The 13,190-nt window shown below is 38.8% G+C and overlaps 1 protein-coding gene across 2 annotated transcripts in view; it reads right to left on the reverse strand.

The window, feature by feature from the left end:
• Window positions 1-935: 935 nt before the first annotated feature.
• Window positions 936-13,190, reverse strand: part of LOC106535177 (polycomb group RING finger protein 5-A) — a gene marked incomplete at its 5' end in the record, with an annotated part of 26,126 nt that continues 13,871 nt past the window's right edge. For both annotated transcript variants that reach the window (XM_014032117.1, XM_014032116.1), the window contains 1 exon segment: window positions 936-1,317. Coding sequence is in view for 1 of the 2 variants with exons in the window: in XM_014032116.1 (XP_013887570.1) it covers window positions 1,270-1,317 (48 nt within the window).

The following is a 13,190-nucleotide window of genomic DNA, read 5'->3' on the forward strand; positions in this document are numbered from 1 at the left end:
CTGCTGAGGTTTGTGGTGCCACTAGGGGGCAGCACTGAGTCCACAGGTCCTCAAATGCTTTTTCTGGCTTTGTGATATGCCCTGTATGGATGTCTGGACATTTCTCCCAGGACAAAGCAGAAATGTGATTTGACGCCCCTCCTAATGGGGACTTTTTTTGTGGTTGCACAACGCTGTGAGCAGTGTGTGATGAAAGGCCTTTCCTTTTATCACCTTCCCATGGGCAGCTGAAGTGGAACACATCCAGACCGGCAGCCGGTCAATGAATTTATAATTGTCATGGTTCATTTTTAACTTCTTTCTGGCCGTCACACGTAAGAACAGCTGAATCAGCAGAGCAGCTGTTTTTAGTTTGCTCTAATGGAGGGTTCGATGATTTTATGTTTAGGTAAAATGAGGACTTTTGTCAAATCAAACAACTTTCTGACAACAAAAACAGAAGATTATGAGTTGGGGGCAGCTTTAGTGAGAATCCGGTCATTTTATTCTTCACTATCACTACTTTTGTCTTTGGCTGTTGTGTTTCCATGTGCTGCTTCACAGTCATTCTGGGTTCCCATGCAATGTCACAACTCTTTGGCAACTGTTGGAGACCTTGGCTTGTTGTTTTTCCATGACCTTGGATATGAATATTGCTATTGTGATCTTTAAAAGTAAAAATGCGTAAAAATCATTGTTCTTGTTGAGTTTGTTGGGAGTTGTTTTTGGAAAATAAGGGACAGTTATAAGATTTTTTTCTTCACTCTGCACCCTTTTCATTCCAGATTTTTGCTTCTTAAAATTATCTTGCAGACCTCTTCTCTCAGGGCAAACAGGAAAACTTTTAGACTTCTACATGAGAAGCAAATCCTGATAGATTATATATATGATAATATATTGATCAGGGAAAATAAAAGTGCCAAAACAAAGTCAAAGATGAAATCAAAAGAAGAATCCACAGTAGAAAATCAACATTTAATCTACAGTTAGTTAGACAGGCAAACTGGAGATCTGATCGTACTTCATTTCTGATCCAAACAGGTCTTTAGGCACAGGGACATACATTTAAAAATATCATATATTATAGCATATATTATTCTATGTAGCATAAAAGCTTTTTACTGCAACAACAAAAGCACTTCATCATCGGCTGTACAAAAATACTTCTAAATCTTTCTCTTTATCTGCACATTTTAGGCATGATTAAGTTGGTGTGTGTTTATGTGTGCATATATTATATGAGTGAGCACATGTGTGTGTGATTGTTGTCCTCCTTTCTGCGTTCGTGGTTCAGCCAAAGTCGATACGTGGCCGGTACTCCAGAACCATGGGATACGTCTGAGGCAGGAAAGAAAAGGAAAACTGTTTTAGAAGAAAAATCAAACTCTTGGTTTATTCTCCAACCACACAAGAGGATATTCACACAGAGTGGGACGGTTTCATAAATACTGGATCAACAGGAAGATCCTGTGAGCTGGACATCTTTTATTAAAGAGAAACATTTATTTTCAAACAGTTCAAACAGAGACATACATTCGCTACAAATACTTGACCAAACTCAAATTTATGTCTTCAGATTCAACAAATACTGGGCAGTGTTGTCAGCACTCCTGAATTTTAGGCACAAAGTTTCAAAAATTTCCATCTCCATGTTCTGCTATCTGTAGTCAGGTTCCAGAAGCAAAAGGTCCAGAAGAGAAACCCCGACACTGCTCTCCCCTGAAGAATATCTGGGTTTAAGCTGTCCAGATTAGACTTGCTCCATGATATTTATTGTCAGGGACCTGGGGGACCCCAAGGCGTTCCTAGGCCAGAGAGGATGCATCCCTCCAGTGAGTCCTGGAACTCCAATCAGTGGAACATGCTCAGAACACCTCCAAAAGGAGGCGTCTAGGATGAACCACCTCAACTGACTCCTTTCGATGTGGAGGAGCAGCGGCTTTACTCCAAGCTTTCCCCGGATGATGGAGCTCCTCCTCCTATCTCTAAGGCTGAATCCGGCCACCCTACGGAAGAAGCTCATTTCGGCCATTTGTATCCGGGATCTTGTTGTTTTGGTCATGATCCATGCCTCATGACCACCAGTGAGGTGTTGTAATGTAGAAATACCAGTAAATAGAGAGCTTTGTTTTTCGACTCTTCATTACGACTGACCAAAGCAACGCCCTCATCACTGAGGTTGAGGCCCCAATCCTTCGATCCATCTCCCGCTCAATCCTACCATCACCCGTGAACAAGACACCCAGATACTTAAACTCCTCCATTTGAGGCTGTTTCAAAAATGCTTTTAAATAAATAAATTACGTTTCTTTTTTTAGAACAGTATTCACAAATGTTATTTTGAAACTACTATTTAAGACTTTGTTTTCAGGCTTTAAGGAGGCGCCAGTGATGGGATAATGGAACATAGAAGAACCTGCTGAATATTAAAAGATCCAATGACTAAGCACCTGCTGAGCCACTGGTATCCATGGTGATTACTTCCTTTTCTGGAAAGCAAAGGGGAGAGAGACAGTATACAGCCATACCCTTCAGGCAGACAGAAACGCAAACTAGAAACTAACCTCAAAGGAACAGATAACTGCTGAAAATTACTCTATGTCATACAAGAGCTATTAGTGGTAGAAACTTTTGGTTGCTGTACATACTGTTTTAGTGGAGCTGTGGAGGTACTGCAGGGTAAGGGGTTGGGGGGGGGGGGGGTGCTACCAGTAGCTCAAAACAAATGTCAATAGCAACAGCAAAATAAGCTGTTTGGCAGAGAAGACTTGGCTAATTTTTTAGGTGTGCAACCAACATACTCAGCTCTACTGCTCATTCCACAAATGCATGTTCCTTACAAATGTGGCACCATTTAAAAGGTAAATTAACAGACTTTTCAACTGTAAACAATTTATTACCAAGAAGTAATTGATATTTTATATCTGTACAGTATTTTAGGAACTTTTCAAATAATCGAGAACAAATCCAATGTAAAAACAGCTTTCTTTTTTGTTCCTGGTATTGAGCAGTGTTCTCACATTTTTTACTGTTTTGCCACTAGCTCTTTACATTGGTTATACTGTATATATGTGCACCTTACTTAAATGGACTGTGCTTGTATAGTGTCTTTCTATCCAACCAGGATACTCAAAGCACTTTACACTACAACCTGTGTTCTCATTTACCCATTCACACATCACTCTTAGATCTCACTACAAAGCTAACATGTGCAAATAAATCTATAGAGACTAATCAGTGCCAATCACATTCATACACTGATGGGACACACATCAGAGGCAGTGGGGGTAAAGTGTCTTGCCCAAGGACACAACAACTGAGACAGTTGCAACGGAGGATAGAACCGGTGACCTACTGGTTCCAGGACGACTCCCCTAACCTCTCTGCCACAGCTGCCCCACCCTTATCACCATGTTTTCTCTTCTTTGATCTTTTCTACCTCAGTGATGCGTGAATTGACACCCACTTCGGATGTTATCATCCATTAAATGGACGTTATTAGTCGTTAGCAGGTCCATGGAATGGCTTCAGAACTTCCTGACTGTGGCTCCTGTAGCATTCTCCGTCCCATAGAATGGACTGATAACGTCAGAACTGGCTGGTTAGTATGAAGCATAAAGCCACTAAGGTTTTTATTAAATCTGGTTAATATGAGGCATAAAACCACTAAGGTTAATATGAGGCATAAAACCACTAAGGTTAATGTGAGGCATAAAGCCAGTAAGGTTAATTTTAGAGAAAATGGTCATGGCCTTCGATAAAGTAGACCATTGCTGTTGGCCCAATGTAGGACAATGGGTAGAGCACTGGACGGGAGAGCCAGGATCGAGACCAAGCACGGACAGTGAGAAAACAGTGAGAAAACCACCCCCCACCCCGGACAAAAACTTTATTAAAATATGTTTTGGTTATTTACACATTCAATGTCATTGATATATTACCCCAGTCGGGACAGATTGAAGCCATTCTATGGGACTGATAAATGCTAATAACGTCCATTTAATGGACTGATAACATCAGAACCTGCTGGACTTGAAGTAGCTGGCAACTTGTGAATTTCCTTTGGGATAATAAAATCAAATATCTCATCTCATCTTGTTCCAACAAAGAAAAAAATCTACCAAACACTAATTTCCTTAATTTCTTTGTTTTATATTCACAGGGGGTCCTTCCTCTGTCTTTCCATTAATTTTGAATAAATCAATCTGAGTTCAGACTCAGTGGAAGTCAGGGAGAGTTTAGGTGTGCACACTTCACATTACATTACATTTGTACTCTGCTCTGACTGATGCCATGGCTGATAAGGTACTATTTAATAGAACATTTCAAAATTGAGCAGATTTTCCTCTTCATTTACTATAAGTTGAATTAATCATTTTCATCAACCTCCTTCTTGGTAAAAATGTTTAACAGTAGACAAATTTAAACTTTAGACCTTTTACTGTGATCTTTCACAGCATGTTGTCAGACCTGCACTGAGTCTTTGGAGCCAACACTCTGTTTTTGTCATCTTCTTTGTGCAAATAATTCTGTCCAATGCTTGACGTTTTTCCACCCATCACTCAGGTTATGTGCTTACTGACTTGGTGGTGTCTTTCCAAATAGGAAAACAAAAACAGGACCACATCTGGAACAGATGTTGATCTTTTTGACAGGTTGTTATGTGATTACAGCTGCGGAGTGAGGCCTGTTTCTGGCCTTGTGTCTGTGACAGCTCGAGGCTGTCGGTGTAGCAGCTGCTGTCTTGTTGTCTGAATTTTTGGAACATCGCGCCTCAAACCAAACCAAACGAAACCAGTCTAAGAAGACTGTCACTACACCTGAGTATCTCTAATACTCCTTTCTTTGTCTTTCTGCATGTCTGTGTTCAGATCCAATGCACAAACTGAAGTTCTAAAGCCATCAGCAAGTTTCAAACTAGGATGATTGTTTGAATAGAAGACATGACATGAAGGCCATTTTGGTCAAACCTTGTAGATGGCATGTGCCATCTCATGCAAGATCTCCTGAGATGTCTCAGAGTGCATGTTAAGGATGATTGTCAGCTACTACTGAATCAAATTTTAGCTCAGTATCTTTACACCTGACAAAGTTATGTGTATCTCATTAACATCCACACTTCAGTTAGAGCACTTCGATCCAACCAGTTTCTCTTAGATGTTCCTAGGTCTAGGCTAAAGTTTAGAGGTGATCGGGCCTTTGCAGTTTCTGCCCCAAACTTTTGGAATGGTTTACCTCTTAGAATTCAGTGTGCAGAGACTGTTGAGACTTTTAAATCTCTGCCTAAAAGTCATTTTTACTCCCTGGCTTTCATTCTGGTAGAGTTTGAGATTCTTTTAAAGATAATGTTTTTTAATGTTTTTCTCTATTTTAAATTGATTTTATTGTGTACATTTATGTGTTACTCTGTTGTTTTATTCATTTGGCTGAATTGTGAAGCACTTTTGTTGTTTTTATGTGTTATATACATAAATTGACATTGACATTGAAGTTATAGCCACTTTTAAGTTGGCTTATGTCAATTAGCTTTGGTGGCCATCTTAAATAAAAATTCATTTCAAAAGTTTATCGGTTGTAAATGTACATCCATTGATTACTTTCTAGAATTTTCATTAATATAATTCCACTTCATGAGATATTTTGCTAACAGATAAACAGAGTTGACTCCAAAAGTTAATGCTGAACTTTTAAGCATAGATGTCCCATAATAAACCTGTTGAAAAAAGTCTACCATCTTCAATCAAATAGGATTTTTAGAACAATATTTTTTAATATTGACTGAATTGCAGCTATTCTGTTCCTTCATAACATCAACTGATTGTGGCAAACATTGAATTGGGTCGGCTCAAAAAGTCGATCAATTATAAGGTTCATCCAAGGACCATTTCCTGTAAGTTCCAAAAAGTTAATGGGAACACTTTAAACAAAGGTTTTGTGCAATCTGTTAGCAGTCAGGAAATAAGCTGGGTATCAGTCTTGTGTATTAACACAACGAATGTAAGGTCAGTATCTGTAAAACTGACTGAGTTGAAGTCATTTTGTGTTTTGAACATCAGTTGGATGTGGCAGTGATTACTGTCTGCAAGTTTAATTAAAATCCATCCACTGGTTTATGAAATATTTTGCTTACACTACAGGCAAACAAAGACACACACACACGGATACACACACAGGGAAAATTATTACTGCTTTCAGAGGGGGGAGAGATGAGTAAATGAGAGTTTTCCTTTTCTACATATGTCGCTTCTTGTGCTGTCATTCTCCTCACTTTAGCTTTCGCTCAACGTTGTCAAACAGAAGCCAGAAATAATTTGTTGGTGTTAATGCTCATGACTCAGCTGTCAGGACATAAATAAAGGTGAAGGACTAGATTAGGTTTCTTGTTGTGGCTGATCTGAGGTTGGGTGAAGGTAAAAAAAGCAGAACACTCAAAAATATTGTCTTTATGTTTTTCATCACCTTTTTCTGTCACCCATTGAGAAGCAAAGTGGGGAATTAGAAATACCCTCCATAGATCTGTTTGTCCGTCTGTCTTGTATGCTGAAACGTGTAGGGGTCACCTCGAGTGAAGAAACAGGAGTTACTGCCTCAAAGCAGGTCACGAAAGGCCTGAGAGAAGGCAGGAACACTGAACTCTATTTTAGGCCATGATGGGTCATTTCAACCTACACGAGGACTTCAGTTCTCTAATCAGATATTAACAGAAACAATCTGTCCTGTTCGTGATTCATTGGTTGTTTAACTAAGAATGTTTATGCATCTGTTAATCACAATAATGACATGTCACAAAGAAAGAAAGTATCACTTCTATTCTTTTATCGTGCCTAAAATAGATTAACGAATCACAGAAAATCATCACCATGTTTTCATTGTGTTTTTATAAATCACTGTTTTTATTTTACTGAAACATCAGTAATATAATTTTGAGTTTGTCTTAAGAAAATCTTACATTTATCTGGACACAGGTTCAGAGTGATTATTTAAGCAGAAATGATTATTTAATTAATCATGATAAATGTTTACAGTGATTTTTTACAGTCTAGCAGAAAGAAGCAGAGAAGATATTATTATGTCTGTTTAAAACAGCTACAGAGCAATGGCCTTCACTGGCAACTCTCTTATCTCTTCTTTTCCTTTCTGACTGAGAGCTTATCTAAGGCTCCACTCTGGCTTACTAACACACGGACGCCTTAGAGACACTTCAGAGTGTTCTTCCTGGATGCCGATACAGGAGGATGAGCTGATCCTCTCCGGAGAACAGCTGGGCCTCAGGTTTCACCCATCCAGCCAAATCTGGAAAATCTGACGGCCAGGGACAGAGGCCAGCAGCCTCATGTCCACCTAGAGACCCAAGTCTCTTAAGTGTTTTCAACTCCCGAGGGGAGACTTTTATTTTGAGAGAYGACCGGAACCACAGCTGGAATCTTTCTAGCCGGGCTGAAACAGACGAAAAGTCACCTAAACGGCACCTTTTCGCCAAGGACCAGTTCTGGACAAGCTTCCTGAAGGGTCGTGGGGAGACAGTCTACACCAGGGGTGTTTTGAGCAGACATCACCAGGTAACGCTGACGTGTTCGTGGGTGACGTGTCAAGTTGAAGCTGAGAGCAGAGAGGACGTGCTAATCCGGTTGTAAACCGATTTTCAAAATTAAAAGCAGAAACACTAATTCTTAATTTTCTCACCTTTTCTTACCCTTTATCCTTGCCAACCTAAGTGAAGTGCCAGTAAATGGTTAGTTTAACATCAGGCTGACGTTTACTGTCTATATAAGTAATCTGGGTGAATGTGAAAGAAATTCGGACGCGGGTTTTTATCTCATTTACTGAGACTCTTAGTATAGGAAACCCACAATCAGGTGTAACTATGATTTTGTTCAATTTGTGTAAATAAATGATTGCATAATCTTTTATGAATCAACTTGAACTCGTCTGACGTTCCCTCATTGTGTCACTTCACTTTGCACGGACAAATATTAGAGTAATGAGGAAAACCTTGGTAAAATTTACTCTCATAACTTTGTTATGAGAAGATGTAAGGTGAGATTATTTGCATAAGTAACCCCCCCTTACAAACGTCAGTATCAAAAATCACGAGAGGCCATGACAAATGAAGACTGTCTCAGGGTGTCAACAAATTAATCCATGTTTAGATCTGTACATGGATGTTTAGTTGACCAAACATTGACAAACTAAACAAATACAAAAGTGTAAAGCTATATTGGCTAATGTAACGTTTGGCGGTATTGGCTCAGTTTGTAGAGGTTTTGTCTCTCAGCGAAAAGGTTGCCACATCGAATATTAGATGGGGACCATGCTCCCTGTGCATTCATGGCTTTACTCTGGGTTTATTCCCACAGACCAGAAACATGACTGTTATGCTAACTGGTAACTCTAAATTGTCCCTATAGGTGAGTGAGAGAGTGAATATTTGTTTGTATCATTTATCTCTACGTGTCCCTGTGATGAACTTGCCACCTGTCCATGGTGTGCCCCGCCCCTTGCACTATTATAGTGCTGACTATGGGCACCGGTGACCCCCTGTGACCCTGAAAGGAAGAGATGGGTCAAGATGGATGGATGATGCAGTGTTCTTTCACACCATGGTGTTATTTTTTTATATGAAGTTGTTTTATTAGCTTAAAATCTATTAAAATACAGACCCTGGTTTTGTTATCTATTAGCCTAACATAGAAGAAAACTTTTGCCCTTTTCTTCAAACTCAATGTTCTATGACTGATATCATGGCTGATAAGGTTATCAATAATTGTCTGACAGAACATCACTTTAAAATGAGCTGAATATCTCGGTAAGTGATGAAAAGCTGAAATCTAAGACATCATCCTTTGTTGATGTTTCTTGTTTGATTTATGGTTTAATTGCTTCCTTCGTTCTACTTTCAAACCATCTGTCTTCTCTGTTACGAAAATTAATTAATCAAAAAAAAAAAAAAAACGAACCGCTCACTGCATTTCAAAAGCTTGCATCTCCACACTTTTTAATCTGAGTTAAGAAAGCTCTTCAGATGATAATGGAAAAAAGTCAAGTTGTCTGAACAAAAATTTCAGAAATGAATTTCAAATCTTCTAAGATTTAACAATCAATTTCGAACTTAAACTCAACATCTCAATGTTCCATGTCTTTCTAACAGAGAACTTTGCTCTCAGACTGCAGGTTTACTTGTGGTTCCTAAAGTTTTTTTTATTGTATAAAGTTAAACCTTTATTTTATGGGAATACACTGTACATTAAACTTCATTTTGTTCAGCTCCACAAGAAAGATCTCACTTGAAAGTAGTTGGCTTTAATAAATGAAAAAAAGAGTGTACAATAATGTGGACTTGAAACGATACATTAGAAATGATAGGTTACACATGACTGTGACTTAAATATTTTGTCAAACACTGACAACTTTGCTCTTACTATCATTATAATCTTGTAACAAACACCTTAAACCGAAGCTCTGGTAGTAAACATAAAGTCACATGCAAAAGGATGTAGCATCTCAATGAGGAACCATTTGGCACTTTTTTGTTTTATAGGAAGACAATCTGACTAATTTATCTACTATTTTTTACAGGTGTGTTTATGTTCACACAACGCTATAGTGTAATGCATATACATTAGTACCAATAATAGGGTAATGTAAAAAGTAAAGATGGGTGGGATCGCTTCTTCGTCATCTACGAGTTACATTCAATCAGTCGGTTTCTTATCTACTTGCCCTTTTTTTGTCAAGAACTGATGAAAATGCACGTGGAGTTTTTGTCTAACATTGATACGGTAGTGGTGCTAGCTGCTGTAAAGAATCACAGAGAAACAAACCGGGCGGTTGAGCCTGATCATATTTTTTCCCCTCGAGGACCAGTCAGATCATAACATCATCAACTACAATATTGAATAATTTGCACATGAGAAGCATTCGACTCAAGCTAATGCAGCGGCTAACATGTTTCATTGATGGTTTTGCCAAAAAGACAGCTCATGCAATTCACTGATCAACATTATGTACGCTGTAAAAGCTTGCATAACGAATAGAGTGGTGGAAAAACAAAGCCAGTCTCTAAGCACAGCTGCAAAGCAAAGCCAAGTCCACCTCCCTCTCTATTCCCACATACTTGAGGGCGTCGGCCTGGCTGTAACTGTAGTCAAAGAAGAGCTCTTCTCCTTTCAGGATTGCTCGTTTGGCAAATATTCCAGTACGGTGATCTCCATTAACCAGCACAACTTTAGCTTAGCAATTGGGATTAACCAAATGATTCGCAAAATGAATTTTGTTCCCCTTTCGAGTAGCATCTACCACAAAGTCGTTATTCAAGTTGAAAAGAAAACTCGACATGTATTTGTCATAGATCCTTCCAGGTCGGTCTGCCTCATCTTGGGAGATCAGCTCTCCGCAGTATTCCGAGATGAATTCATTCTTCTGAACAGGCTCTTTGATGAACGTTCCCCACCCAGCAACATCTGATGGATCTGATAGTTCCTAAAGTTTTTAAAAGAAAAATGGAAGGCTGGTCCAGTGCTGTCAACTTAGCTACTTAATCACTAAATTTTGCAAATTTTGGACCCCTTCAACGCCTTTAAAAAAAAGCATCAATTGACAAATCTAGTGATTTTTTTAGTGTTCTTGAAGACTTTTGGAAACTTTGGCAACTGCACTTTCCTCAGCGAGCAGCGAGTGGTGCTGTGACCCTCTCCCCCTTTTCAAAGCTTTTTGAATTTTGAGTTTTCTTAATTAGGAGTAAAGTTTATTTGTTTGAACATTAAATATCTTGTTTTTGTAGTGAATTCAATTGAACATAGGTTAAAAAGAATTTGCAAATCATCGCATTTTGTTTTATTTATATGACAAAGTGATTCAATGCAATCTTAAAATTAGTCATGGAGTGCCTCAGGGTTCGGTACTTGGACCAGTCCCATTTACTTTATATATACTTCCATTAGGTAAAATTATTAAACAGCATGGGATAAATTTCCATTATTGCGCTGATGAATCCAATCAGTTACTTAAACTACAAGCATGTCACAAAGACAGAAATACTCAGCTGAATTTTCTGCTTCTAAACTCAGATAAGACAGAAGTTGCCGTTTTTGGACCTGGGCATCTTAGGAACAAAATTTGTAGCCTTTCACTTCCTCTGGATGGCATTAATCTGGCCTCAAGTTCTACTGTAAAGAACCTTGGTGTTATTTTTGTTCAGGATATGTCGTTTAACCCCCACATTAAAAATGTTACCAGGAGCGCCTTCTTCCACCTGCGCAATATCACTAAAACTAGGAACATCCTGTCCAAAAATGATGCAGAAAAACTGATCCATGCATTTATCACATCTAGGCTGGATTACTGAAATTCTTTGTAATCTGGAAATCCAAAAAACTCTTTAAGAAGTCTTCAGTTAATCCAAAATGCTGCTGCTAGAGTTTTAATGAGTTGGAAGGAGAGATCATATTCTCCAGTTTTAGCTTCTCTCCACTGGCTCCCTGTCAAATTCAGAATAAAATTTAAAATATTACTCCTAACATACAAAGCTCTTAACAACCAAGCTCCATCATATTAAACATCTTATTGTTCCACACTTTCCTAACAGAGCACTTCGCTCTCAGACTGCAGGTTTACTTGTGGCTCCTCAAGTTTCTAAAAGTAGAATGGGAGGCAGAGCTTTCAGTTATCAAGCTCCTCTCTTGTGGAACCAACTTCCAGTTTCTGTCTGTGAGGCTGACACTCTGTCTGCTTTTAAGATTAGACTGAAGACTTTCCTTTTTGATAAATCCTATAGTTAGACTTAGGTTTCCTGAGTTATTCCTTAGTTTTGCTGCTTGTTTCTGTGTCTCTTTCCTATCCTCCCAAACCCAGTTGGTCGAGGCAGGTGGCCGCCTGTCCTGAGCCTGGTTCTGTTTCTGCTGGAGGTTTCTTCCTGTGAAAAGGAAGTTTTTCCACTGCTGCCAATGTGCTGCTCAGGATGGGAGACTGTGATGACGTGGAGATTCAACACAATCTGCTGGCTTCTTCAGACTGATTGTTTTTTGTTTTTTTGTGTGTGTACAGTGCCCTAAATGATGTTTGTTATGCATGGCGCTACAAAAATAAACTGAATTTTACACAACTTCCCAAATTCATTGATATTGGGGTTTCCTCCCACAGACAAAAATATGAGGCAGACTAACTGGTAAGGCCAAATTGTCTCTAGATATGGGTGAGAGGGTGAATGTTTGTTTGAATCTGGCCCTGTAATGGATCCAGGATGTACCCCACCCCTCACTCAGTGATTATTGGACATGGCCACCAGTGATCCTTGTGATACAGAAAGGAAGAAGAGGGCAAAATAAATTGGATAGGTGGATATTTGGATTGAAGTGACTGAAATTGGATTTAAATCTGACTTTAGGAGACCTATTTTGTTGTACAGAGCCTGAGAATACGTTTGTGAATATGAACTGAGTTGTATAAAACCTTCTAGGATAATCTTGTAATATGTTAACATAAAATCTGATAACATTATTGTATAAAAACGGTAATGACATGTCTAGAAGACTGCTTCTAGTTATTTAATTAAAATATGGATTTCAATTAAGGTTCCATAAAATCAAATGTCTTGGAGTAAAACCAATTATTTCTGCTGTACTGGGATCAGTTTAAACAAACTATGACTTTTGAATCAACATGTAGTCTTCATGCAACAAAACTAAAGGAAGAGATGGGGGGAAATGTTGTTCTTTTTCATCTGTGGATGAAAAAGAACAACATTTTTTCTTTCCTGGAGCTGTAAAAGCCAAAAGAAATGATGCAATTTGCTGTGAATTATGTAATAAAACCATGAGCTCAAGTGAACGAAGCTGGAGATGAGAAATCTTTCATTTAAGACTGAATTTGTTTCTTCTCTGTCTGGTGACATCTGATCTGCTGCCTCCTGCAGAGGCAGCTGTCTGCACTCCTCAGTTACCGTCTACAAGAGGATCGGACTTTTCACCACATCATAACTCGTGTCAAGACACACGTAAATATATTCAGTCTCTCAGGACAGAACTTTAAGCACACAAAGTAATATCTGTTTGATCCCTAACCTGAGGGTAACTTTTGTAATGTTTCTAAATAATTCTATAAGGGGGAAAAACCAGTTTCAGAAAGAAAAAAATTGTATAGGTCTTCTGGACGGGTTCTTCTCTAATGAAACGTTTCGTCTCTCCTCCAAGAGACTTCTTCAGTCTGAGAGTTTC

This window comes from Austrofundulus limnaeus, unplaced genomic scaffold, assembly GCF_001266775.1.
Source record: "Austrofundulus limnaeus strain Quisiro unplaced genomic scaffold, Austrofundulus_limnaeus-1.0 Scaffold1376, whole genome shotgun sequence".
Lineage (NCBI taxonomy): Eukaryota > Metazoa > Chordata > Actinopteri > Cyprinodontiformes > Rivulidae > Austrofundulus > Austrofundulus limnaeus.